This window comes from Rhizoctonia solani, chromosome 4 (genome assembly GCF_016906535.1).
Source record: "Rhizoctonia solani chromosome 4, complete sequence".
Taxonomy (NCBI): Eukaryota; Fungi; Basidiomycota; class Agaricomycetes; order Cantharellales; family Ceratobasidiaceae; genus Rhizoctonia; species Rhizoctonia solani.
Window position 1 is genome coordinate 2802102 of NC_057373.1, and position 22777 is coordinate 2824878.

The 22777-nt window shown below is 50.0% G+C and overlaps 9 protein-coding genes across 9 annotated transcripts; 5 read left to right on the forward strand and 4 right to left on the reverse strand.

The window, feature by feature from the left end:
- Nucleotides 1-1046: 1046 nt before the first annotated feature.
- Nucleotides 1047-3797, forward strand: RhiXN_00949 (uncharacterized protein; the record flags this gene model as incomplete). Its single annotated transcript, XM_043320768.1, has 3 exons — nt 1047-1937; nt 1996-2422; nt 2506-3797. The coding sequence occupies 3 exons, from the start codon at nt 1047-1049 to the stop codon at nt 3795-3797; spliced, it is 2610 nt and encodes an 869-aa protein (XP_043179780.1).
- A 689-nt stretch (nt 3798-4486) lies between these two features.
- RhiXN_00950 (uncharacterized protein) lies at nt 4487-5437 on the reverse strand (the record flags this gene model as incomplete). The annotated part of the gene is made up of 4 exons (XM_043320769.1): nt 4487-4913; nt 4973-5151; nt 5228-5361; nt 5422-5437. The coding sequence occupies 4 exons, from the start codon at nt 5435-5437 to the stop codon at nt 4487-4489; spliced, it is 756 nt and encodes a 251-aa protein (XP_043179781.1).
- A 637-nt stretch (nt 5438-6074) lies between these two features.
- On the reverse strand, nt 6075-6975 carry RhiXN_00951 (uncharacterized protein; the record flags this gene model as incomplete). Its single annotated transcript, XM_043320770.1, has 3 exons — nt 6075-6528; nt 6583-6761; nt 6832-6975. The coding sequence occupies 3 exons, from the start codon at nt 6973-6975 to the stop codon at nt 6075-6077; spliced, it is 777 nt and encodes a 258-aa protein (XP_043179782.1).
- A 388-nt stretch (nt 6976-7363) lies between these two features.
- Nucleotides 7364-8573, forward strand: RhiXN_00952 (uncharacterized protein; the record flags this gene model as incomplete). Its single annotated transcript, XM_043320771.1, has 6 exons — nt 7364-7417; nt 7484-7623; nt 7701-7847; nt 7905-8293; nt 8352-8426; nt 8482-8573. 6 exons carry the CDS (start codon nt 7364-7366, stop codon nt 8571-8573), a joined length of 897 nt encoding a protein of 298 aa, XP_043179783.1.
- Nucleotides 8574-9163: 590 nt separating this feature from the next.
- On the forward strand, nt 9164-10277 carry RhiXN_00953 (uncharacterized protein; the record flags this gene model as incomplete). The annotated part of the gene is made up of 4 exons (XM_043320772.1): nt 9164-9370; nt 9415-9617; nt 9705-9951; nt 10005-10277. 4 exons carry the CDS (start codon nt 9164-9166, stop codon nt 10275-10277), a joined length of 930 nt encoding a protein of 309 aa, XP_043179784.1.
- A 709-nt stretch (nt 10278-10986) lies between these two features.
- RhiXN_00954 (cyclin) lies at nt 10987-12555 on the reverse strand (the record flags this gene model as incomplete). Its single annotated transcript, XM_043320773.1, has 3 exons — nt 10987-11557; nt 11634-11864; nt 11912-12555. The coding sequence occupies 3 exons, from the start codon at nt 12553-12555 to the stop codon at nt 10987-10989; spliced, it is 1446 nt and encodes a 481-aa protein (XP_043179785.1).
- Nucleotides 12556-12679: 124 nt separating this feature from the next.
- RhiXN_00955 (Serine/threonine-protein kinase) lies at nt 12680-15578 on the forward strand (the record flags this gene model as incomplete). Its single annotated transcript, XM_043320774.1, has 8 exons — nt 12680-12892; nt 12938-13042; nt 13091-13425; nt 13539-13574; nt 13627-14729; nt 14783-14933; nt 14981-15239; nt 15312-15578. 8 exons carry the CDS (start codon nt 12680-12682, stop codon nt 15576-15578), a joined length of 2469 nt encoding a protein of 822 aa, XP_043179786.1.
- A 287-nt stretch (nt 15579-15865) lies between these two features.
- RhiXN_00956 (Zf-rbx1 domain-containing protein) lies at nt 15866-19274 on the reverse strand (the record flags this gene model as incomplete). The annotated part of the gene is made up of 5 exons (XM_043320775.1): nt 15866-15988; nt 16051-16239; nt 16293-18928; nt 18982-19194; nt 19247-19274. The coding sequence occupies 5 exons, from the start codon at nt 19272-19274 to the stop codon at nt 15866-15868; spliced, it is 3189 nt and encodes a 1062-aa protein (XP_043179787.1).
- Nucleotides 19275-20617: 1343 nt separating this feature from the next.
- Nucleotides 20618-22552, forward strand: RhiXN_00957 (uncharacterized protein; the record flags this gene model as incomplete). Its single annotated transcript, XM_043320776.1, has 7 exons — nt 20618-20695; nt 20753-20931; nt 20986-21315; nt 21760-21880; nt 21944-22122; nt 22179-22494; nt 22523-22552. The coding sequence occupies 7 exons, from the start codon at nt 20618-20620 to the stop codon at nt 22550-22552; spliced, it is 1233 nt and encodes a 410-aa protein (XP_043179788.1).
- Between the last annotated feature and the right edge of the window lie 225 nt (nt 22553-22777).

The window sequence follows — 22777 nt, forward strand, 5'->3', positions numbered from 1 at the left end:
TTCGGCCATCGAGTACAGGTGGCAGCTCAATGGGTCAGATGAAATGCCTCACGAGGGACAAGGCTGGACGTGCGGTTATTCCCAGAGAGGCTGATTCTTCGGTTTAGAAGCCTAACGAGGCAACATCGCTGGAATGTATGTATTGATAAATCAGACGCACAAGTGCTAATTCATACAATAGAGAGAGATGCCCAAGTAGCACGCATTATTTGAGATACGCCGACCAACGTACCGAGCTGGCTCGGCAGGGGACACGCTGCTTCAAAGTGTCGGTTGTACAGAAAGGATTGGCGATGATTTACGGCGCACCCTGAGCGGGACCGACCAAAAACGGTCCACGAGGAGCTAACTAATACGATTTGACGGAATAGGACAGCTGGGACACTGCGGCTGATCCATGGCAAGAATCCATGTGAGAGTTTTGTCCTGTTTTACACAGCCAAGGTCGTTGTTTGGCGTCGGACCGCGGGTGGAGCCCAGAGCCAGAATATTCTAGTACCGATCGAGACTTATCCTTTGCCCCTGGCCAGTTGTGTATAGCACCCTTTTCTCCCTCAAATAGGCCTCCGGACAAACTTGTTCTGTTGGAGACCTCGTCCTCTCCCCGGGGCTGTAGAGGTACGTACCAGTAGATTGTTGTTGCTAAACACAAGCGCCAATTAACCACCAATTTCAGGTTCATTTGCGTTTCATACGTATCTGTGCTTCTGTAGGTTGCAGACGACGACCCGACGCTTCTCACAAAGAGCTACAACATCCAACCCGACGACACGTAGAGCATATAGCTCTTTAACATCTCCACACGCGTGGTCAAGCCCGACTTCGCTAGGCAAGTTCACCCGCTTGGATCGGCTTCCCAGTGGTAGACCTTCCTTTTCGGTTAGTGCTACCACTTACCTGTTACTTGGTTCTTCTTGTGTTCATCCCGATCCGCATTTTAATTGGTCAGTTACACCAGTACGATTGATCGTCTCCGGTATAAATCCATAGCATTCCGACGACTTCTCGCACACGACACTCCTCTCCCCCTATCTTCTCCTCTTGCCATGTACCTATCGCTGCGTAAGTTGGCTGTTGCCGGGCTTGCTGCTCTAGCATTTCCCGGTATTATTGCCCAGGACACTTCCAGTGGTGTCAGCCAGACGTCATCGGTTGCTGGATCGAGTACCAACGCAAACCCAGCTCAGAGTACGAACAACAATTCCTCGCCATCTGTGACCGTTACTTTCAGTGATGTACCAACCACAATACCTGTGCTTACGACACAAGTCATTTCACGTTCGTTGTCGAGCGTACAGACGCTGTCTAGTGTGGCGACCACTGTTAGGGTCTCATACACCCTGACTCCATCCTCCACTTCCGCCTCGACTACAAGCGCCGCTGCATCCGCAACCTCGACCCCCTTTCCCCATCTAGATACGCGCGTAGATCCGACTTTCGGTGTACTCGGGGCTCTGCTTATCCTTACCGGATTGCCGACTGCCTTTTGGGGCCACAAGAATCGATGGTCTAGTTTCTTCCTGATCGGGTGGTACACCCTGGCTCTCACGACTATCGTCCTCATTCTCAAGTTTGGGGTACTTGACGCAATCAATCCCCCATCCAAAGCTGTTAGGGGCATGTTCCTACTGGCCTCGGCCGTGGCTGGCGTTGTCGGCGGTGGTCTCGGCATCTTTTTTTGGAAGCACACCAAATACTTTATTGGTGCATGGGGCGGTTTCGCCCTGGCTCTCTGGATACAGTGTTTCCGGGAAGGTGGGCTGATTCGTCAGATTGCTTACCGATGGATTTTCTACGTTGGATGCGCAGTTGTGGGCTTCATTCTCTGCACCATCCCAAAAATCCACTACAACATTCTCCTGATATCCACAGCCGTGGTCGGCGCATCGGCAACTATTCTTGGAGTCGATTGCTTTTCTACAGCCGGTCTAAAAGAGGTGGGTATCCATGTTTTGTAATACAAACTATTACTTAATTTGTTTCATATACGTATAGTTCTACGTTTGGAATTTGGGGTTCATGCGCATGTTTCCGGTGTTCTACGATATCGGCATGCCTTACCCTCTCTACCAGACAATGCAAATTGAACTGGGTCTTATCGCTGCCGTTGCGCTCATGGGTGGGGCTGTTCAATTCCGATTGCTTACGGTACTCAAGAAACGCTTGAATGAAATCAACGAAGAGCAGCGCAAGAGGGAAGAAGACGCTGAAATTGCGGCTGCGGAACGACTGGGCGCATTCGACGACCAACTGGAAGAATGGGAGAAGCGCCACGGAAATCTTGCCGGGTCCCACAAAGAGGTTTCCAGCTCGGGTGGGCTGACGCCAACCGCCACGGCCTATGAAGGGCGACCCAGCTCTCAGTTTAGCCTGCTTAACGGTCCCAAATCCACTGGCCTAGCAACCACTCCCGGAGCCCGAAGTGGAGATTACTTTGCCATCCCTCTTCAATCCCCAAGACTGCTACCATTGCTACACCTGAACCCGCTGCGACCGGAATTTCAGGCCGGCGTCAGAGCAATGGTGCACTCCCAGTACTTGACCTTGGCACTGACGATCTAGCTGGTGGAGCCGGCGGTGTGAAGCGCGACTCGGTCGCTCGAATGGAAGAGTCTCTCCAGGTCAACGAAGATACCGCTGCTGCCCGTCGTAGGGAAGAACTCAAGGCGGAAATTGATGCGCTCAAGAAGAACATAGCTCATCTCAAGACCGAAACCAGCGGCACCAACAGTCGTCCAACTTCGCTCCTTTTACTCGATACCGATCTCGGACGCACTAGGACCGTCTCGTTTGATGCGTTAGGATCTGCACCTCGATCAGCCCCCTTGGAGCCTACACCAGAGAGTGAATGGGACAAGTACGTTCGCGAGCGCAAGTTGTTTACCCCACCTAGCGGCGTTACCCCTCCGATTCCTTCTGGTACGATTAACGGACGACCAATGACCTTGATGATACCCGATGCTGTTGCCGACGCTGTAGAAATGCGCAAACGACGAGAGAGCATGCTTGAGATGGGTAAATTAGAGGAGGCCGTGGCTGCTGCTACCATTCCATCTCGCCACACCCGTAGTCGGACAATGAGCAACGGAACACAATTGGATTTGTCAGGCGGTTCGTCATCCGAGGGTCAGCGGGGCCGCGATCAACCAACGCATACACGCCAGCATAGCCAAGGCCCGCCGGCCATTCTCCCACCGCGCAAATCCATGTCACCCGGACCCCGACTTACGGACAACGGCAGCCGACCCCGTGTAAAAACATATGAAGAGATGCAAGAGCGCCACCGTGAGAAGATGCGTGCATTACAGGAGCCCCTGCGCCGTGCCGAAGCCGAGCTTGCTGAACTGGAGAACGCCAAGAGCCGATGGGAGAGGAGTCTCCAGGTTGAAAGGCAAGTTATGGAACGTCGCGAGGCCGAAAAGCGAGCTGCGTATGAAAGGAAGCGTGCTGAGGAGGTCGGCAAACCCAGCAAGAGTGGCGCCGGGAACCGGATCTCCAAGCTATTTGGTGCGGAAAAAACCCAGGCTCAACCCGGACCTACGAACGAATCACCATTTGTGGAGGAAGAAGAGAAATCGCAAGAGAGGCGAGCTGGGCCTGGACACTCGACTCGCGATTCAGCTGTAGCTAAAGTGGCGGCTTGGCAAGCCTATCAGGAGCAAGCGACCACTGATACTAGCCGCCCAAACGCTGACCGAGATGGCCATCGCAAGAAACAGTCGAGGCAATCCAACAGCCCTTTCGCTCCCACTCATGGACGCCAATCTAGCGGACATATGCATGTGGCTCCTAACTAGACTCGAACATTTGACTGAATCATGGGACTTTTTTCTTTTTCTTTTTGGAACTCGGATTGTCTTTGGCACGCTATCATTTTAATACCTCCGCATCCTGTTGTCTCGCATTCGTACTTTCCACCACGACCGCTCATCTGCATCCATCTTCTGCATCTGGACATTCTCATTGCATCCATCGCTAGGTCCGGCTTTCTACCCTATCCTACCCTCCATGCTACTCGGTCTACATTCGATTTCGTACTTCGGTTGTACATTTAATTGTTCATTTTGTGCGGACCGTTCATTGGGTTGTAACGCATGGACGTTTGTTTGGTCACTAGTGTACCTGGCGCTGTTTATTATCCTGTAATAATGTAGGCGTTCCGTATCATTTGGCTTATTGGACTCGTACCGTTGGAAGCAAGAGTTGTTGTGACGCCATTTCGTAGGTAAATACCCTGCATGACTCTTGTATCAGCCGTGAAATATTAGTGCATATGCGGTACCCGCAACCAGGGAGGTACACTTAGTTATTGATCGTTCTTGTGAACTGCGACTGATCGTAAACAAACGATAGCGTATGGCACTTTGGGACGACGCTCGCTCTGCGTTGTGATTAAATTCGATTAGACTAGACTAGATTACTCTTCTCTTCTCTGCGACTCCTCGAGACCCTTGTATCAGACCCATAGACTGCCTCTATATTCCCTCTAAGCTTTCATCTTTGCTTTTAACTCTACCATTTTCTTTACCCTTTCTTGATCCCGCCTTCTCCTCACTCTTTCGTGGCCGTGCTTGATTTCGTCCTTGAGTTCCTGTTTTCCTAGAACCTTTCCTCGTTTCAGACTTTCTTCTTCTCGTGCCCGAGCTATAATGGCAAAGGCTGAAAAACCTAGAATCTGAGCTTCTTCTTCGGTAAGCGCAGTCTCTCTCTTGGACAACTCGCTATAGGCGGGTACCTCCCAAGATGTAAGGCCAAACTCTCGAGCAATTTGGATCCGCTTAATCGCGCTAAGGTTGGCCTTTTCAAGCTCTTGCATAGCATAGTTGCGCAGTTTCGGGAAATCGTATGCGGTAGAAATGCGAAGAGCTGAAATGTAAACTGGAGACTCGAAATGGACTGGGCCGTCGATCACACTGAAATAAATATGACTCAGTAACATTATGACCATTATGTGTTATATGCCACTGGCCACCTTGCGTAGAGAATTTTAAATGTGTTTTTCATGTCTTCTACACCGCGTTCGTCTCGGTTGAGTCTAATCATCGAGCCTGGTCCTGCGGACTCGTACTGTCCGGTATTCTGCAGCATCTTATCTAGGTGGGTAAAATTGCAGAGGATATGTTTGTGGGTTTTGAAAGTTGCATTGTTGATCTTTTTGGCAAAATCGAGATGCCCGAGCCGTACGTAAAGTGTCAGAGCATCAAGGCACAATAACTCGATCACTGACCTGAAGGTCAACATCACCGTGACCCATATCAATGACCTCGTGCTCAGAGTTGTCTGAGGTGGTGAGTTTCGTGACTTCCCTCGCCGTTTCTTTGGAGCCGAGACTGAATGAACTATCACTGATACCAGTCGTACCTGTACACTCATATCAGAGATTGGGACCAGATGTGTGGGTTTGATAAGTTGAATAAATACTTGTTGGTGAATCCATTATGAATATATATCCCAGATGAATATACGCCGAACGTCCTAAGAAATTAGCCGACACCTATTAGGCAAGGTAGAAGGGATTGGTCGTGCGATTTATATGTAATCGACAGGTAAAGTACACCAACCAGACTCTCCGTTGGGGTAGTAATATGGTCCGTGCACATTACATATGTGTCAAAGTTTAGTCGTCTTCGTTTTCGGTCGGTAAAACACAGGACCAAAAGCACATAATGAACCCTTTTTGTGATCATCCTCGTGGAAGAACTTGTTTGATTCATTCAGACGGCTCCAGTTTATGGCCGGCTAGATGTTTCATAGTAAATTTGGGCGCGTGCCACTAGTACGATTGTCAAGAACTATAAAACGAACAAACGAAGCGATCTCGAGATCCAAACAGTCAGTCACTATAAATGCGGAATGTCCGTAGCCAAGTCTATCCTGAGATGGTTGGTGGCTAGGTTGTGAAATTTGATTTGGGACCATCAGGGGTTGAGAATGATGCAGTGCCTATCGCAAGGCTCTCCTTAACTTGGACACAGTTGGGACTCTTGACCTGCAGCAAGGGAAGACATTAGCTGAGCTTACAAATCAATAGCAAAGTGGCGCAACGCGCACCTTTTCAATACAAAGTCTGCAGGTCAAAGGTCCTCATTGTACTCCAACCAATTATTCAGCTTCTTTCTTTGTTTTTCTTCGGCAACCTTCTTTGCTTTGCCTTCTGCCTCTTTCTTTACCTTCTCCTGCTCCTTTTTTAGTTTATCTTTGTGCTCTTGCTCGCCCAAAACCTTTCCCCTTTTCATCATCGCCTCCTCTCGTTCCCGAGCCACTTTGGTAAAAGCGGCGAATCCCAATACCTGTGCCTCCTCCTCAGTTATCGCTGCTTCTCGCTCTGAAAGCTCTTTATATGCTGGCCCCTCCCAGGACGAGAGTCCAAATTCGCGAGCAAGTTGGATGCGCTGAATGGGCACAAGGGACGCTTTCTCAAGATTTCGGATAGCAAAGGCACGCAAGTTGTCGAAACCGTAAACACTCGAGACTCGGAGTGCTGATATAAGTATAGGAACATCGAAGCTGAATGGACCATCGATAACTCTGTGGAAGATTTATTCATTGGCTATACCTGACCCAGAACATACAATTGCTCACGAGGCGTAAATTATCTTGAATGTGTTACTAACATCACTGACTCCGCGATCGTCTCGACATATGGTGATGTATGGAGTAGAGGTTGAAAAATCGTGGGGCTTCATGTTCTGAATCATTTCTTCGAAACGTGCGAACTTGCACAGGAAGTGCTTATGTGTCTTGAATATAGTATTATTAACCTGATGGAATACGTATACCAATATACACGTCATTTGATGCGTATCGCGCATACTAGTGAGTTTTACATACTCGAAGTTCAATATCACTATGTCCCATATCCACTGTGTTTGGATCATCTGTCATGAACTGCGAACCAGTCGGGTCCGGCTTGCTCTTTTCAAGATGTGCACTGTCGTTCCCGTGTCGTGCATGTTCTCCCCCATCGGCAGACATATCGGAGTAGATATCCGGCGAGTTCATTATTTATCCCTAACGATAGACCCCGTATCTAAGATATAAGTGACTGATGCTAGTGGCGTGCAGCAGAAGTGAGCCACTGACACAGCCACCCCCGTTTTATCAAGTGGCAACTGTGACTCCGTGCTTGCAGCGCCTAATCTACTACAAGCCCCCACACATGCGTGTCTTGCATATTCGAAAACGAATAGATGAATTCGATATGCGGTGCACCTCATGGCGGGTGCGCAAAGTGTGTCCCCATCCCTGGGACGCACGGACCAGCTGTAGCCACTACCTGAGGTAAGATAAGGCTGCCTCCCAGCTAAAACCCCTAAACTTCTACCTTCATATCAATATTGGAAGCTCTTGTTAACCGCAAGAGATGCGTTCCACAGATATTGATTATGACAGCCCAACGACGCCTAATGGCGATTCGGTGAGTTTTGGAATAGGTTTTGGGTCTTAGCCACAGCTGCTGACTATCGCAACCTTGTTGTACCAGGGCAAATTCCCAGAAATCAGTAGCAACGGGCTTGGCGTAGCCAAATCTTACGACTTTGTGTTTGACAGAGAAGATGGAGATGTCGAGCTTCAGGCAAGTGGGCAACGTCTTCTTATAGAATCGCGCGAATTTGAGCATTAGTTGACCCCACGGTCTTCCCTATTTAGCTAAATAACACTTTATTTAAAACACGAAAATATTTGCTTAACAAGTTCAGCGTTCTGGCGGGGCTTGTCCGAGATAGTACTGAGTCGTCTAGACGGGCTTCAACTATCGGTCAGATACAATTACCACGAGTGACTGTAAAATGCGACGCACAGCTGGTTGGGGATTTCAATAACACACTCAAGATCCTATACGCATCGTGAGTCGTTCAAGAGCTTTAGCCTTAATTTAAAGTACCCAACCGTGTGATTACCAGAGTGATCGAAGGCCCATTCGACTTTGATACTGCTACTTTGATATCGGCTCTTCGCGTTTCCACAGTTTACGAATACGATGCACTCCGTCAATTTAGCATATCAAAACTCCAACAAGCCGAGTTGTCCGCTATCCAGCGTATCAAGATTGCTCAAGAACTGGACGTAGTACATTGGACAGAGCCAGCGTTTGAAGAACTGGCCAACAGGGTGGAACCAATCGAGCCGGAGGAAGCTCGTATCCTCGGTATTGATGCACTTTTACGTGTATCCAACATGAGGGAACAACGAAGGACGCGCCGGGCCGATGATGACGAAAATACACTTGTGTCGGATACGGATACTTTGATGGGTGTCCAGCCAGGAAAGTCCAGGGTGCAACTACCATGTAGTGAGTAGGCCTCGGAGCATGTTTGGTGTAATGGTTTGCTAAAGTTGTACAGTTACAGATGACGACTCGGACGAGCTTGATGCTGACGAAGATACTGTCTATCATTTTCCCAACTCGGACGACGATATGCTTGGTAATGCAGCACGACCATCGTTTTGATTAGCGTATTTACTGACTTTCTCTCTTAGGCGAAAAAGCCAAAACTGCATGGTTGGAGTGGCAATGCCCGGCCTACGAGTTCATGTTCCCAAGAAATCGAGGCGCCAACGACTCGAAGTAAATTTCCCTGGATGTACATGCACAAACCCCGAATCTGGAGATTGTGTATCATGCCGCATGCCACCGTGTATTTTCAAAGTTCTGCGCTCTCTTCAAGCGCAGCAGTTGATCCATTCCGACGAGATATTGGCTCTCCAATGTAATGTCTGCCATGGGGATGTAATTGAAGTTTTTGGTAGTGTGATTTGACTGAATGTATGCATGTAGCGTTTTCTGATTTTGAACACGTAGTTGGGCCTAAATTCGCAAGGTCTTGATAAGGATTCTGAAACTTATGAGCATGTATTAGGACCCAAAACTAACGTCGGCTTGCAAAATCCATCTTGGCTATTATAAAGTCGTCGTTTTCTATTCTGGTACAACAGCCAGGTGTAAGAACGCGCATACAATGACGTATGTACATGATTCGGTCTCTGAGTAAAGCAGTTTAGTTCACGCATTGAGTCATAACCACGTGAACGCACAGACCCATAGTTCCAATATAGTTGCCACATATAAAAAGGATCCAGTGGCTAGCCCCTCACTGCATCAACTACACCACCAACCGAGCACTCTATTAGTTTCTCAACATACAATTCTTGCTACAAGTACATGGCTGCTTCCATATCGCCTCTGAGCACTCCTCCTATTAGCATAGGTATCACACCGTCAGTAGTTTCAGAGATCGAGCGCAGCCAAGGAAAATCAGAAGAACTAAAGATGCCTGATCCCGTCGCATCGCTCGGTCCGGGAGAGCCCAATGTTGTATCGGATGTTCCAACAATCATAGACCTCGGAGACGGGGATATCGAACTTAAAGTAAGTTGACCCCTTCTTCCCTCCAGATCTCCTGTACCACCAAGTTAACTGAATACGACCCTCTCTCCAAAAAGGTGAACAATACCACGTTCAAATCGCACAAGCACCTCTTGAACGACTTTGCCCGTCTGAAAGAGATGATCAAAGGCATGGAGCGGTATAATTCGGGTGCACAGTGCATTACAGTCTATCGGGACGAACGCGGCGTAGAGGATTTCAAGAACATGTTTAAAGTGCTATATGCTTCGTAAGTCTGCGCCGCTCCTTCCTTCCCTCTGCTCATCACTGACGACCCCCCTCCTCCCCCTCAATTAAATTAAATTATAACTTGAAGATTAATCAAGGGCCCATTCGAATTCGACGCACCCACACTCGTGTCCTGTCTACGCCTCGCAACGGCCTACGAATACCCCGAGCTCCGCAAGTTCAGCGTCGACAGATTGGAGGGTGCTGCTCTCTCGCCGATCGAGCGAATCGAGCTCGCGCGCGAGTTTGATCTTTCTGCGTGGGACGAAGGGGCGTTTCAGGAGCTTGTGGGACGTGATGAGCCGATTACGAGGGACGAGGCCAAGGCGCTTGGGGTTGAGAGGTTTGAGAGATTGCGAGGGCGAGGGAGAATGAAAAGGTGAAAAAGGGGATAGAAGAGGAGAAAGCTAGGAGAGAGGCCGAGGAGAAGAAGAAGGCAGAGGAGGAAGAGCAAAGAAAGCGGGAAGAAGAGGAAAAGAGACAGCGCGAGGAAGAGGAAAAGAGACAGGAAGAGAAAAGAGACAGGAAGAGGAACGAAAGAAACAAGAAGAGGAGAAGGCGGAGACGAGAAGAAAAAGAAGAGGCTCAGAAAAGAGGAGAAGAAAAAGAAAGAGGCCCAGAAGGCGGAGGAGGAGAAGAAAAAAAAGAGACCCAGAAGTAATCCCAAGTTTTCAATCCTTTTTTTTGTTGTCTCTTGCCAAACCAAGTAATGAATCAATATATGCAGTTGAAACTCAAATATTCAAATTTGATCGTACGAGGGTAAGCGGGATTTATTTGCGCCGACATCCGATGATCAATTACAAGGTTCAACAGTGTTGAAGGCCACACTCATAGTCGCAAGGAACAGTGTGCTGTGCCTTGCAACCCGTTGTTTTCTCATGGACGGAGAGACGCTCCACATGTTGTTCTTTGTTGAGATGGAATCGATGCCATGCGTCGCGTCGTCATATCAATCAGCCGGAGGCGCCGTGTATACAACTTGGCCTACGCAACTTCCAAATGGAACGAAATGAAGAGAAAAAACACACACTCGAGCCTTATCGATTAAAAATGCGTTGAGATTACACAACCAAATCCAATTTTCATCGAGTCAATTTTTACATAAAACAACTAACACACAAATCCAAGCCTTGAGAGATCGAGATCGAGGGGGGAAAACGTACAACTAACTCGCAGGGGGATGAGGACGGAATAAAGACAATTGAGTATATACTGTAAAGGAGAAAAAAAGCAAGCAGCGCGAGTGGATGAGGGGGTAAAGGGGGAGGGGTCCGGTTAGCCCAGCTTTAACCGAAAATGCCGGCGATAAGTAAGTTGCTACAAACAAAGATTGCGATTGGCTCTATCGTGAAAAAGAAAGCGTGGATCTACGTTCGTTGGCGTGGTGCGTCGTGGTCGGGTTCTTCGACCGTGTTGGTGCTCGCGGCGTCGTCTTCGCCCTCGGTCATGGCGCTCTCGGAGCTAGACCAGTGAGCACGGATGGTATCTTCGTCGGTTGTGCTTCCGTAGCCGCTCTCGGAAGCATCAACAGAGTAAATTGAGGCCGCGTCGCTGTTTACGGCCGTCTGGATGGGGGTCGAGGATGAGCCGCGTTGTTGGGCGTTCCAGGCACGGGCTTCAATGTCGTGGTGAGATGTTTTGGGGAAAGAGTTGGTTGAAAAGCTCGTAGAGAGGTGACTGGGACTTGCTCCCGCGGGGGCAGGTGGGTTGGACCGGGGCTGGAGTTGAAGGTGGGCGGGTCGGTGTGTTTGGGATTGGGATTGGGGACGGGCGGCGGGTGGAGCGGGCACGAGTGGGGTATGAGGTGATGGTGGAGCAAGTGCGGTGGGTGGTGGGGCGGTGGCAGAGGGCGCAAAAGCCTCTTCTGGAGACATACCGGCCGAGTAACGCAACAGTTGCTCTGCATATCGTTGCATCTCGTCGATAGGGATGCTCAGCCTATATGAAAAGATCGACAGGGCGGGAGGTGAGATGAGATAATGTGGGATTTGATATCGCGGGAGATGGACCGTACCTAAAGTCGTTGAGGAGAAGAAAGTGAAGTTCGAGCTGGTTGAGCTCTGTCTGGGGCAGACCGCCGACTTTTGCATAACGAGAATTGGTGTAAAATACATCAGAAAAGAATTTGGATGCGACGGTGACTCCAGCGATGAGCAGACGATGGATGTTGTAGCTATCGATGGTGAGTGTGCGGTGGGAAGAGGGGGTATGAGGAAGGGCACAGTCGGTAGCGAGCCTTGACATGCTGGAGAGAGGTGAGCGACAGATGGGAGCGAGGTAATCTAGACTTACCGGTCGAAATAGACGAGCAAGCCGAGGAAAACCTCGTTTGTGGTTGGACAGTATTTGAGAATGCGCAACAAATACTGCTCAATGGAAATACTCGGAATGTTTCTGGCATGGAAGGCAAGGGAAGCAGCGGGAGTCGCGAGGGCGTTGCGGGATGCACTCGTCAGCTGGGACCACATAGGCGAGCGGGTGTCTGGGGACTCGGACGGCGGTGTGAGCGGGGTCTGCGGCGTGGACTGGGGTCTTAGTTTGTCGTTTTCCGTCGTTATTTGCGTCAAGAGGGCCGCCAGGAGACGCAGCAGGTCCGTCGAGGGATATGCACCCAGGTCGAGCGATCCATCGGCCAATCGCTGCATCCGGGCCACCGTGGGCCGATTCGCCGTCGTGGCCGTGGGCACATTGGGCGTTGCAGTGGGCGTGGGCGTCGCTGCTGGTGCCGTGGGGGCCGCCGCAGGGGTGCTGGTCGTCGCTGGCTCCGTCGTGGTCGGCGCTGAGCTCGTGGTCGTTGTAGCTGCAGTCGCAGTCGCGGTCGTGGTCGTAGGTGGTCGCCGCACCTCCTGTGTGCGAGAAGAAGACACGGATCGATGCGCTCGTTCACTGCGGCCGACGTGGGACGAGGGTCCGTGCGGGGGGGCAAGTGCAATCATAACTATCGTCGGTGAGGGTGGGTGGAGAAAGGAAGCACAAATAGGCACGTGCGTCCCCGCAATAAGCGCCCCCCTAATGCGTTATCAAATGTTAGTCATACACGTCACGTGTGTGCGCGATGCGATGGATGGCTTAGGGTCTCTGTGCCCAACAACGACGCCGACCGCGACGGACCATCTGCCATCCCAGTGCTATCCACCGCTGACTACCATGGAGAGAGACCGCCCTGCCTCACCGCCACCGCCCAAGGAAAAGACTGTCCCTCCGTCGCCTCCTGGCGTTATTCGAGACTCGATACGAAGCGTGGCCTACACGCGCGTTGGATTCCTCGGAGAGGTGCTTATATTACATTTACTCTGAAATAATGCTCACCCGAAATAGGGTGGCTTTGCCCGTGTCTATGAAGTACTCGACGCACGCGGTGGCCGTCACGCGATCAAGTGCGTCGCCAAATCATCCCTCAAGAGCAAGAAGAGCAGGACCAAGGTGAGCATACTCCCCATTCCATTTCCCAATCGCTCACCGCCCACTCAGCTCTACGCAGAAATAAAGCTCCATCGCGCTCTCCAGCATCCCAATATCGTTGGATTCGAAGAGTGCTTTGAAGACGATGACAACGTTTACATGACCCTTGAGCTCTGCGAGGTCGGGAGTATGATGGACATGCTCCGTCGTCGGAAACGATATACCGAGCCCGAAGCACGTTTTTTCTTAATCCAGGTCATCGGCGCCTGTCAATATATGCACTCCCACCAGGTCATCCATCGTGATCTCAAGCTTGGAAACTTATTCCTTGACCGAGAGATGAACGTTAAAGTCGGTGACTTTGGTTTGGCCGCCTTGATTGAGAAGCCAGGCGAACGCAAAAAGTGAGTTGCCAATTCCCGCTTTGAGCGAGTTTTGAATCCCCGGTCCAGGACCATTTGCGGTACACCCAACTATATGCACCCGAAGTCTTATTCGACACGGCCAATGGACACAGTTTCGAAGTAGACACATGGTCCATCGGGGTTATCTTGTAAGCCCCATGAATTCACCCACCTTCCTTTTATTCGGCTAACCCTCTTTAGGTATACACTTGTAGTTGGCAAACCTCCCTTTCAAACCAAAGACGTCAAAACCATCTACAAACGCATCCGCGACAACCAATACGAGTTTCCACCCGAACGACCCATCTCGCCCGACGCCCAAAACCTCATCTCGGCCATCCTCACGCCCATACCAGAGGAACGTCCGAGCCTGATCGAGATTCTCGAGCACCCGTTTTTCACGCAAGGCATCGTCCCTTCGCACATCCCCATCTCGGCCCAGGACGTCGCCCCCTCGTTTAGGAATGTGTCCAGGTCCGCGTCGAGGGCGAACTTGAGGCGATTGCGCGCGTTGGCGGGTGTACCCGAGGACGACGACCCAAGCGTCTCGATGAACACGTCCATCGCGCCCGAGAGGAGGGGTATCAAGACTAGCATGGCTCCCTCGGCCGTGCAGCAAGAGCGCGAATTCCAAAAGGTCATCAACCCGGGAAGTCCTATTTCCGCGCTCCTCAGTTCGGCCCGCCAACCCTTGCTCGTCGCCCCCCATCTGGACGGATCGACACCGGGCCAAACGCATACGGGCCGTGCACGCGAGCAGCCGTTGTACCGCAAGTTGGCGGCTGCTGCTGCTGCCCAGGGTACCGGCGCGTCATCGGTAAACGCAAACGGTCGCGGAGGAAGCGGGCTCAGGCCGTTGCAGGAAGAACAAGAACAAGACGACCTCGTCCCGATGCGGAACAATCGCGAGCTCGAGTCGCTCAAGGCGCGGATCGTGGCGCAGATGGCCGCTGGAGAGAGGGAAGAGGGAGCAGAGGAAGAAGAGTTTGTGAATGCGGGCGAGGTCGAAGCTGATGCGGAGATGGACGGACTGGTTGCACGGGTCGGGGAAGCAAGACTTGAGAATGGTAGTGGTAGTGGTGGCGGCGCTGGTGGTAGCGCGAGCGGCGCGGCGGAAGAGAAAAAGCGGTCGAGCGGAAAGGAAAAGATGAGCATTGCGCCGATTTTGCCCAGTGGTACGAGGGACGATGTGGATGCAGTTATGGAAGGAGCAGAGGGGCGAGCGAATACGTTTGATGCAGTCGCATTGACGTTGGCTGCCGCATTTGCGGGCAAGGATGCTGGAAAGGTGTGGCGGGATCCTGGTGCGTTTCTGCATTGTCGTTTCTGTGATGATTCGAATTAACCGTTCTCCTAGCGCTGGACACTGGATTGACGCGACCCAGAGTTTTCATCGTTTCGTGGGTCGATTATTGTAACAAGTACGGAATGGGATACGCACTGGCCGACGGCTCAGTCGGTGTTCACTTTAATGATAGCACATCTATCGTGCTAGCTCCTAACAAAATGTAAGTCCTACAGCTCCCGTTCATGCTACCTAAATAACCCCAAACAGCAACCTAGACTATATCTCCTCCCGACGAAACGGCACCATCTACGTGCGCAAAAACTATACGATGCGCGAACATCCCGAAGATCTGAAATCCAAAGTCTACCTCTTGCGACATTTCGAAAAATACATGATGGAGCGGCTGTACGGTGACCCAGAATACGCGTTTGAAGACGTCGAGCGAACCAAAGGGATGGATTTTGTTCAAAAGTATTTGAGGATGAAGCATGTGATCGTATTCAAGATGAGCCACGAAGTCTTGCAGGTGTGTCCTCGGTCTCTCTTACAAGGCTTCCCCTTTGTATATGCGTTATGCTGACCTCTCTGCGTTGCCAAGTTCAACTTTTACGACCACTCGAAGCTCATCCTGGGCTCACAAGGCCACTCAATCACACACATTGACAAGCACTATACGATCACGCATTATACCCTCTCTGGCGTGATGGCACGGGTCGTAGCAGGCGACTGGGCTGATGCGGCCGAAAAGAAATTCTACGATCGGCTGTTGAGTAAGCTCAAGTATTCGCGGGACGTGTTGCAGTCCATCCGGCGGTCGACGGCCAATGCAGGCTCTGGAGGGGCCGAGCCCGGCGATGGAGAGTAAGTTACTGTTTCTGTCGTTGGGTTCGCGTATTGGGTTATATATTCTCTCTCCTTACTCTTGCTTTCGGCTTCCTCCTTTGTGCATGTTGTACACACACACACTATTAGTCAGTAACCCCTCCACGCTTTGATTGTCTATACATGCTCTTTCTTTTCCTCCATTTCTCATGCCCATCTGTGTAAACTTGTGGAATAGGGTGCACGTTATACCGAAACTGCATTAAAGTGAATTATATACTAGAAAGCGAGATACACCCTGTTGAGGTGGAGGATACAAATACAAGCAGGCTATTGCGTAACTGGAGTGCGACAATGTGGACAAGCAGGAGCATCCTGTCGGACAAACCAAGACATGATGCAGTTTGTGTGGAAGCTATGGAGACAAGGGAGAAGTACCGCGCTCTCGTTATTCTATTGATTACCCGTTTCATCAGTCGTTTTTTTGTCTGTTTATAATTAGTACGAACCCTTACCTTGAACTGGGTAAGGCAAATTCCGCATTTGTCCACTCCTACACCCATGAGTGAAAGTTTGAGTTTAACTCGACCGTCTTTCATAACTCGTCGACGCTGAATCTCGATTAGTCCTACATTCAGGTCGAAATCGGGCCGGGGGACCGGAGGGTGTGCTGGGCCGAGGACTTCGCCCACCGCGAGAAGTTGCTAGAGAAGGGTCAAGACCGGTTGTCAGACGGGGAGAAAGAGGGAGCGCTTACTTCATAGTTGGCACCCTGGCGCGAGGCCTCGTTCTCTTCAAGGCGCGAAATGAGCAAGTCTAGGTCCGTGTATTCGAAGTCATCTGCTAAATGAGCTGGTGGTGAAACTGTGGTAGAGGCTGTAGCTGCGGTTGTAGGCATAGAACCTGATGGGCCCGAGTCTGAGTCTTGTGGCTGACTTGGCACCGGGGATAGGGGGTGGTATATAGATGATGTTGTAGATGATTGACGGGTCATGGAAGGTGCAGAGACATGCGGACTCAAGAACGAATCCTCGAATGGGTTGACCTCGGGCTCCCGGCTCGATGGTCCTGCCACCGTCTCTGAGGGAATACTAGGTAAAGGGGGAGATCTCTCGCCGAACGCTCCTGAACCTGGCGGTCGGCTTTGATATTCAGAATTTCCTACATTAGGTTGATCCAACCAGATGACCTCTGCATCAGGAATGATTTCAAGTTTTCCATCAGGCCCAACTCGAGCAGGTACGAGAGCCTGTGCCTGTATATGTGCAGAGGTTGGGCGCTCTGGCCGCTGAGGTAGGGGGGTAGCGAATGGCCTGGTCCCAGCCTCGTTCTGAGGAGAAGCTCGTAGAGGAGATGCGTCAACGTCTTGGGGTATTATGCTGATTGCCCGTGATAGTGACCTTGGCCGAGTGACTGCTGAGGACGAGTGATTGGCTATATGCGTATCTACTAGTACCCTAAGTGCCTCTGTTACAACACTGCCCGAGTGCGTTGGAGAGAGCATAGGCACCTGGGTTTGCAAGTTCATGGACACAGGACGGTCTGATTGCAAAGGTCCAGGTATGGGGAGCGGTCCAGATCCGAGACGATTACCTTGAGAAATCGGAGACGCAGCAGTCGGCAACACCATACTAGCTGGGCGTGACGGCCGAACTGTGGCCTGGGTGGTTGCATGTAAACTAACTGGGCGGGTTGGTGGTCTTGGCCTTTGAATCGGTACAGGTGGTCGTATGGCTGTATGCGGATCTGTCGGTACATCCGATGCTTCTGCTCCACTTGCTGACACTTGCTGGGGTTGGACATCTGAGCTTTCAAGGCCGGGTACTATCTCGGATGTACTGTTCGCAGGTCGAGCCGGAACATTGTCCAAAGTGGTTTGTGATCTTGGGCGAGGTCGGGGTGGTATGGGCGGTGGAACTTTGGGAGCGTTTGCGAGAAGCGACTCGTATGCAGATATACGCGCTGCTACACCTGAGCCCACTTGGCGCTGAAGAGGGCGTGGTGGAGGCGGTGGTGGGGGGCGACGAGAAATAGCAGTAGAGGACGATTGGGATACGTCGGCTGTTAATGGCGCTGAGGGGGGAGAAGTTACAGGTGCGATTGGTGTTGCAGGAGATTCAAGCTTTGGTGATGGTGGACGAGGACGGGAAGGGGACCGGGATGGACTGGCGCTCCTGAAAGTTGATGTTATCCTGGATGGCGATGCCCCTGAAGTGGCCTCTTGGGATGATACAGCTGAACGTGTTGAATGAACATGGGGAAAAGGAGTGTTTCGAAAAACGGTTTCGACGGGTCTTTCCGCTGTCGCTTGAGAAGACCCGTCTTCAGTTCTTGGCCGGATCTCTCGAATAGGGGAGCGTTCTCGGCGAAATTCAGGCGTAGTGGTACGCTCCGGTGAACTGTCTAACCTCAGCCTTGTGGTGAACAGGAGTGAAGTAAGAGGCACCTCGGAATTAGATGGTGTCTCTTGTACAGACGCTTTCCTCGAGTTCGTAGGTTCAGTGTGAATAAGTTGACTCGACGTACTTGTACTTGGCACATCCAACTCCGCAGGCCTGGGCGTCTGAGATTCCGTCGGAGCGTTACGTACGGGCTGTCCTGCGTCATGATCTGCCAGTGCTCCATTGGTTCTGGTAGGAGTATCGATGAGGTCGGGAGACTTGGAAGGAACTGGAGGTCCAGGAGTTTGTGGGGTTTCACTAGTCCTTGGCGAATTGGTCATTGAAAGAGGCAAGGCCATACCGGACGGTGAAGGTGATAGGTTTTGTGGCGTCAAGAAGTTGGACGCAGTTACAGACGTGGCAGTCGGAGAGCTGGGAACAGTGGCTGGTGAAGATTCTCTGGGTATTGACTCTTCATTATCAGCCCCTAGTGCCACTTCAGAGCCCGAGCGTTGCTTCAAGTTTCTCTCGTATTCCCGCCTTACTCTCTCCTCCAAACTAAGCCCCAGAAGTCTATCTCGTTCCCAGGGTGTAGAAGTAGTAATAGGATCGTGTGCAGGATCCGATAGTGAAGGAGGGGCTGAAACCAAAAACATTGGAGAAGGTGGGTCATTTGACCTGGGTAGTTCATTGGGTGGTGGTGAAGTTGGAGTAGACAAAGTGTTATTCTGGTCAAGGGCAAGAACTTCCTCGAAAGACGGTGGTGGGTAATCTGGATAAGGCGATGCTCTAACATCTGGATTAGAGACGGTACGAGCCTCTGAGCTCCGGCGGGGGCGACGAGGAGAACGTGGCTGGGACTCAGTGAGCATACGACTGGGGCCACTAGAACTACTGGGTCTAGCCAAAGTATCAGCCAGCGAAACAGAGCTCGTGGCGGCTTCTGGGTTTCTCCTTCTCCTAGGCTTGCGAGCTCGCCCTTGATTGACTGGAGGTACTAAAGTTACCTGGCCTTACAACGCAAATAACCATAAGTGATCCCCACGCTAGTATCGAGGTGCTCACCATGGTGTCTCACAACGTTCGTAATGTAGGGCTGATCATCATATTCTTCCCCATGCTGGGTTCGATTAGGAGACAGTCCTCGCTGGCGGCTTCTTCGATTTGGCGAGCTATTTGGGAGAGGAAGAGACGTAGTAGATGTCAATACATTCGAGGCGACGCTGTACAGGGACGTCGTGGGTTCCGGAGGAGGCGGTCTAAGAAGCCCATATGGATCTTCGTTCGCTTCTCTTAGCGACTAGCTGTTTCAGCAACTAAATATGCTCACCGTGCAACGGAGGCCGAGGACGAGACATGGAGATTGGCGCTAAGAAAGGATCAAAATGATGTCAGAATAGGCCATCAGATGGACCCTATTTAGGCTATGTAAGCAGCAAGCTGTCATCTGGCTGCTGCGACTTACTGTGACCTTTGGTTGGGTTTGTTCTACTAACGCGGGGAATTGCACTCCCTCTTAACAACCTACATAACTTGCTTGAATATATAAAAATGTTCAATAAGTATACTGCACCTTCAAGGCTGGGGAAGCCATGCACGACTTTGTTGGACCTATCACTGAACTTCAGACAGAACATCGGGCAAAGTTATACAGAAAGCTAAAGATACCTACAGGCCAATGAAATGAACTTTGAAGCTCCTGAGTCTCGGGTCTGCAAGCTCACTTTGTTAAACGAACTGGTTTGGAACATGCAATACCTTAATTCTCATAGTGATACCCCTCGCCACTGCCATGCACAAAAACGATAGTTTAGTTTCTAATTTCCTAGTCACGTTCGAGTTGCCAAGTACTTCGTTAATTCTGTGCCTTCCAACGACTGTTCATGCACAGTCTGACCGAAAACCATAGCCCGAGCTATCAGATTTCAGCTCTGATACACTGATTTCCGCAGTTCGTATTTCAGCCTTATATGACTATCCTGCTCTACATTTGTTTCCGTCAAAAAATTAGAGACTCTATCTTCAAGTCCAATAAGGCGCTTCCGAATTGGACGAATGCCGAATCTCAAATCCTGGGAGGAACGTGCACTTCCTGAACTTTCTGAACTTTCTGAAAGAGAAGAGAAAATCCCAAGGGGAAGGATAATGGTTTTGGGAACTGATATACGATGCATGCCTCCAGGTCGCAATCATGCGAGAGAACCACCGGCACGATCTCATATGACTCTAATAAACTACATCCCAACCTCAAGCGCCCTACGGTCTAAAGCCGATGATGTGAATAGCCCCGATTGATATCGCGAAGTTGTATTCAGTATTCGTGTACAGCTTTGGTTGATCGCACAACTAGGTTTTAAAAGTATACACCCTACGCCTTCCTAGAATCGTATATTGAGATTAACGAAGGTAGCAAATATATGCAGCCAATTTAACCAGACTACATGCGTGTCCCCAAGAAAGGAAAAGAGCTCTTCGTCGCTGCCTAGATTCAACTTTACATAAGTCACAATCACGCAAGACCACCCCACTCGCCACTTGCCACTTACCACGCTAGCCACCATCTGTAGCGAGCATCGATTTCGATATGAACAAGTCAGACGCAGATCCGGGAGCCATAAAGCAAGCCAAAGATGCTTGTGGGGCTATTAACGACCACTCTTTGAACAATGCGCCTCAAAATCTACCAAAGTCCTTAAAGACCATGTCCTCGTTGCTCAGCTTACGCGCATCTGCTGCATATACCACACATGATCTTACCGGAGTATGTATAAACCTTCAGGTACGCAATTGTTGTTAGTAATGAAGCTGTAATTACGATCGAGCTGAACGTCCCCAGGTCAACAATGTGACTATCAAAGTTCATGAAAACCAAATTTCCAAGTTTGCTTACCTGTATGAATTGGTCAAGAAGGCGCGGCTCGCCAACCCTCAGGGTGATACCCTTACTATATGTGTGCAGGGTGGCAACGAGCTTGTACCCGATTTTCTCAATACTTTCAAGATATTAAACACTTCGTTAGTACGCTTATAGTTCACTTGTGTACATCATCGCTAAAGAAATAAAACCAGTCCAATTGACAAGTCCGACAATTTTGGTACCGATATTCTTGTCTCCGCAGCTCGGATCGCAGATGCGTACAAACACCCAGCCCTACGCACGTTCTGCATCAAAAGATTAGAGGGGCTATCCATGAACTCTATGGAACGGCTCCGGATTGGACGCGCGCTTGATCTCAAGTCGTGGAAAGAGCGTGCATATGAAGAATTAATCGAACAGGACGAGATCATTACTAAAGCAGATGCGCTAACGTTGAGGGTCGATGCATACTGGAAAATTACAAGCGAAAGAGAGGCTCGATCCAGAGAGGTTTTGGAACGTTACAAACGGGTACTCTTTGTGTGCGCAGTGATCGATACTTTGTTTCAACGTTTTATGTCCATTGTCACTGCCACATGATAGGGGTTAGTGTGGGTGGTTTATGAAGAATATTGGTGGCTACTCAATTAATTAAATAAGCAATGATATTGCGAAGTAGAACAATGTAAGTTCCTTGATAGCTACACACTTATAGCTAGAGCTTGCGTTTTTCACCGGCCCATAAAGGGCCTGGTCAGCTGGACTATGTGCCGCCCATGGCCAGAAATCGATTGTGTTGTCTGTATATGCGCTTCAAGTGGAGCTGTTATATAAGCCATGATCGAGTATTTGCTATAGCCACTTGTTACTTGCTATCTGCTACGCAAGTTCTCATTGATTCTGACCATTGCCACTGCTATGAACAATTTGGATAAAAAATCGAGCACCGACGAGGCAGATAAGAGCACACGCTCAACCACTAATAGTTCCTCCTCGAATAATCCATCTCATACTGCACCAAGCTCCTTGAAGACCACGTCTTTGTTACCTGAGTCACGTACGTCCTCCACCGTGCACGATCTTATTGGCGCATGCATAAACCTTCAGGTAGGCAAATACTGGTGGTACTAAAATGATAATTGCGGTCGAGCTACTTGTAAATCATCCTAGGTCAATACCATAGTGATCAAAACGCATGAATACCAAATCTCCAATTTTGCTTACATGCATGATCTCGTCAAGAATACACGGCTAGTCAATGCTCAAATCAACCCACTTACTATTTGTGTAACTGGTGGCAATGAGCTCGTATCGGATTTCCTCAATACTTTCAAGATATTAAACACTTCGTCAGTGCGCTTCTAGTTCATTTGCGTATGTTACACCACTAAAGGAATTCGATCAGTTCGATCGACCAGCCTGACAATTTTGATGCCGATACTCTCGTTTCTGCGGCTCGCGTATCAGCTTCTTATAAATACCCAGCTTTGCGAGCGTTCTGTATTGAAAGGCTTGAGGGACTACGCCCGAGCTCGATGGAACGACTCCGGATTGGACGCGCACTTGATCTCAAGTCGTGGGAGGAGCGGGCATGTCAAGAGCTAGTTAAACGCGAAGAAATTATTACGAAAGAAGAGGCGCTACAGCTGAAGATTGATGCGTATTGGCAAATCACAAGCGAAAGGGAGACACGAATCAGACAGAAGCTGAGGAATATGGCAGTATGCGGGGTTTTAGTTTTATGCGTAGCAATGCTTTGCTATATCAAGTTTGTTTTAGTCCCATATATATACTATACAAAGCGATCGGTTGTGTATTATCTTCAATATTAATAGGCTTTTTTTGGATGTTTGGGATTTCGCTTCGCCGAAAGATATGGTACTTCTAGGCGTAAAAGCTTGATATCATTCTGTGAGCATCGTGATTTAGCTGAGGTTTGATTATATTGCGTTTTAATCAGTGTCCTTATATGCATGGGTACTGGGAAGATGCTGCTACAATACA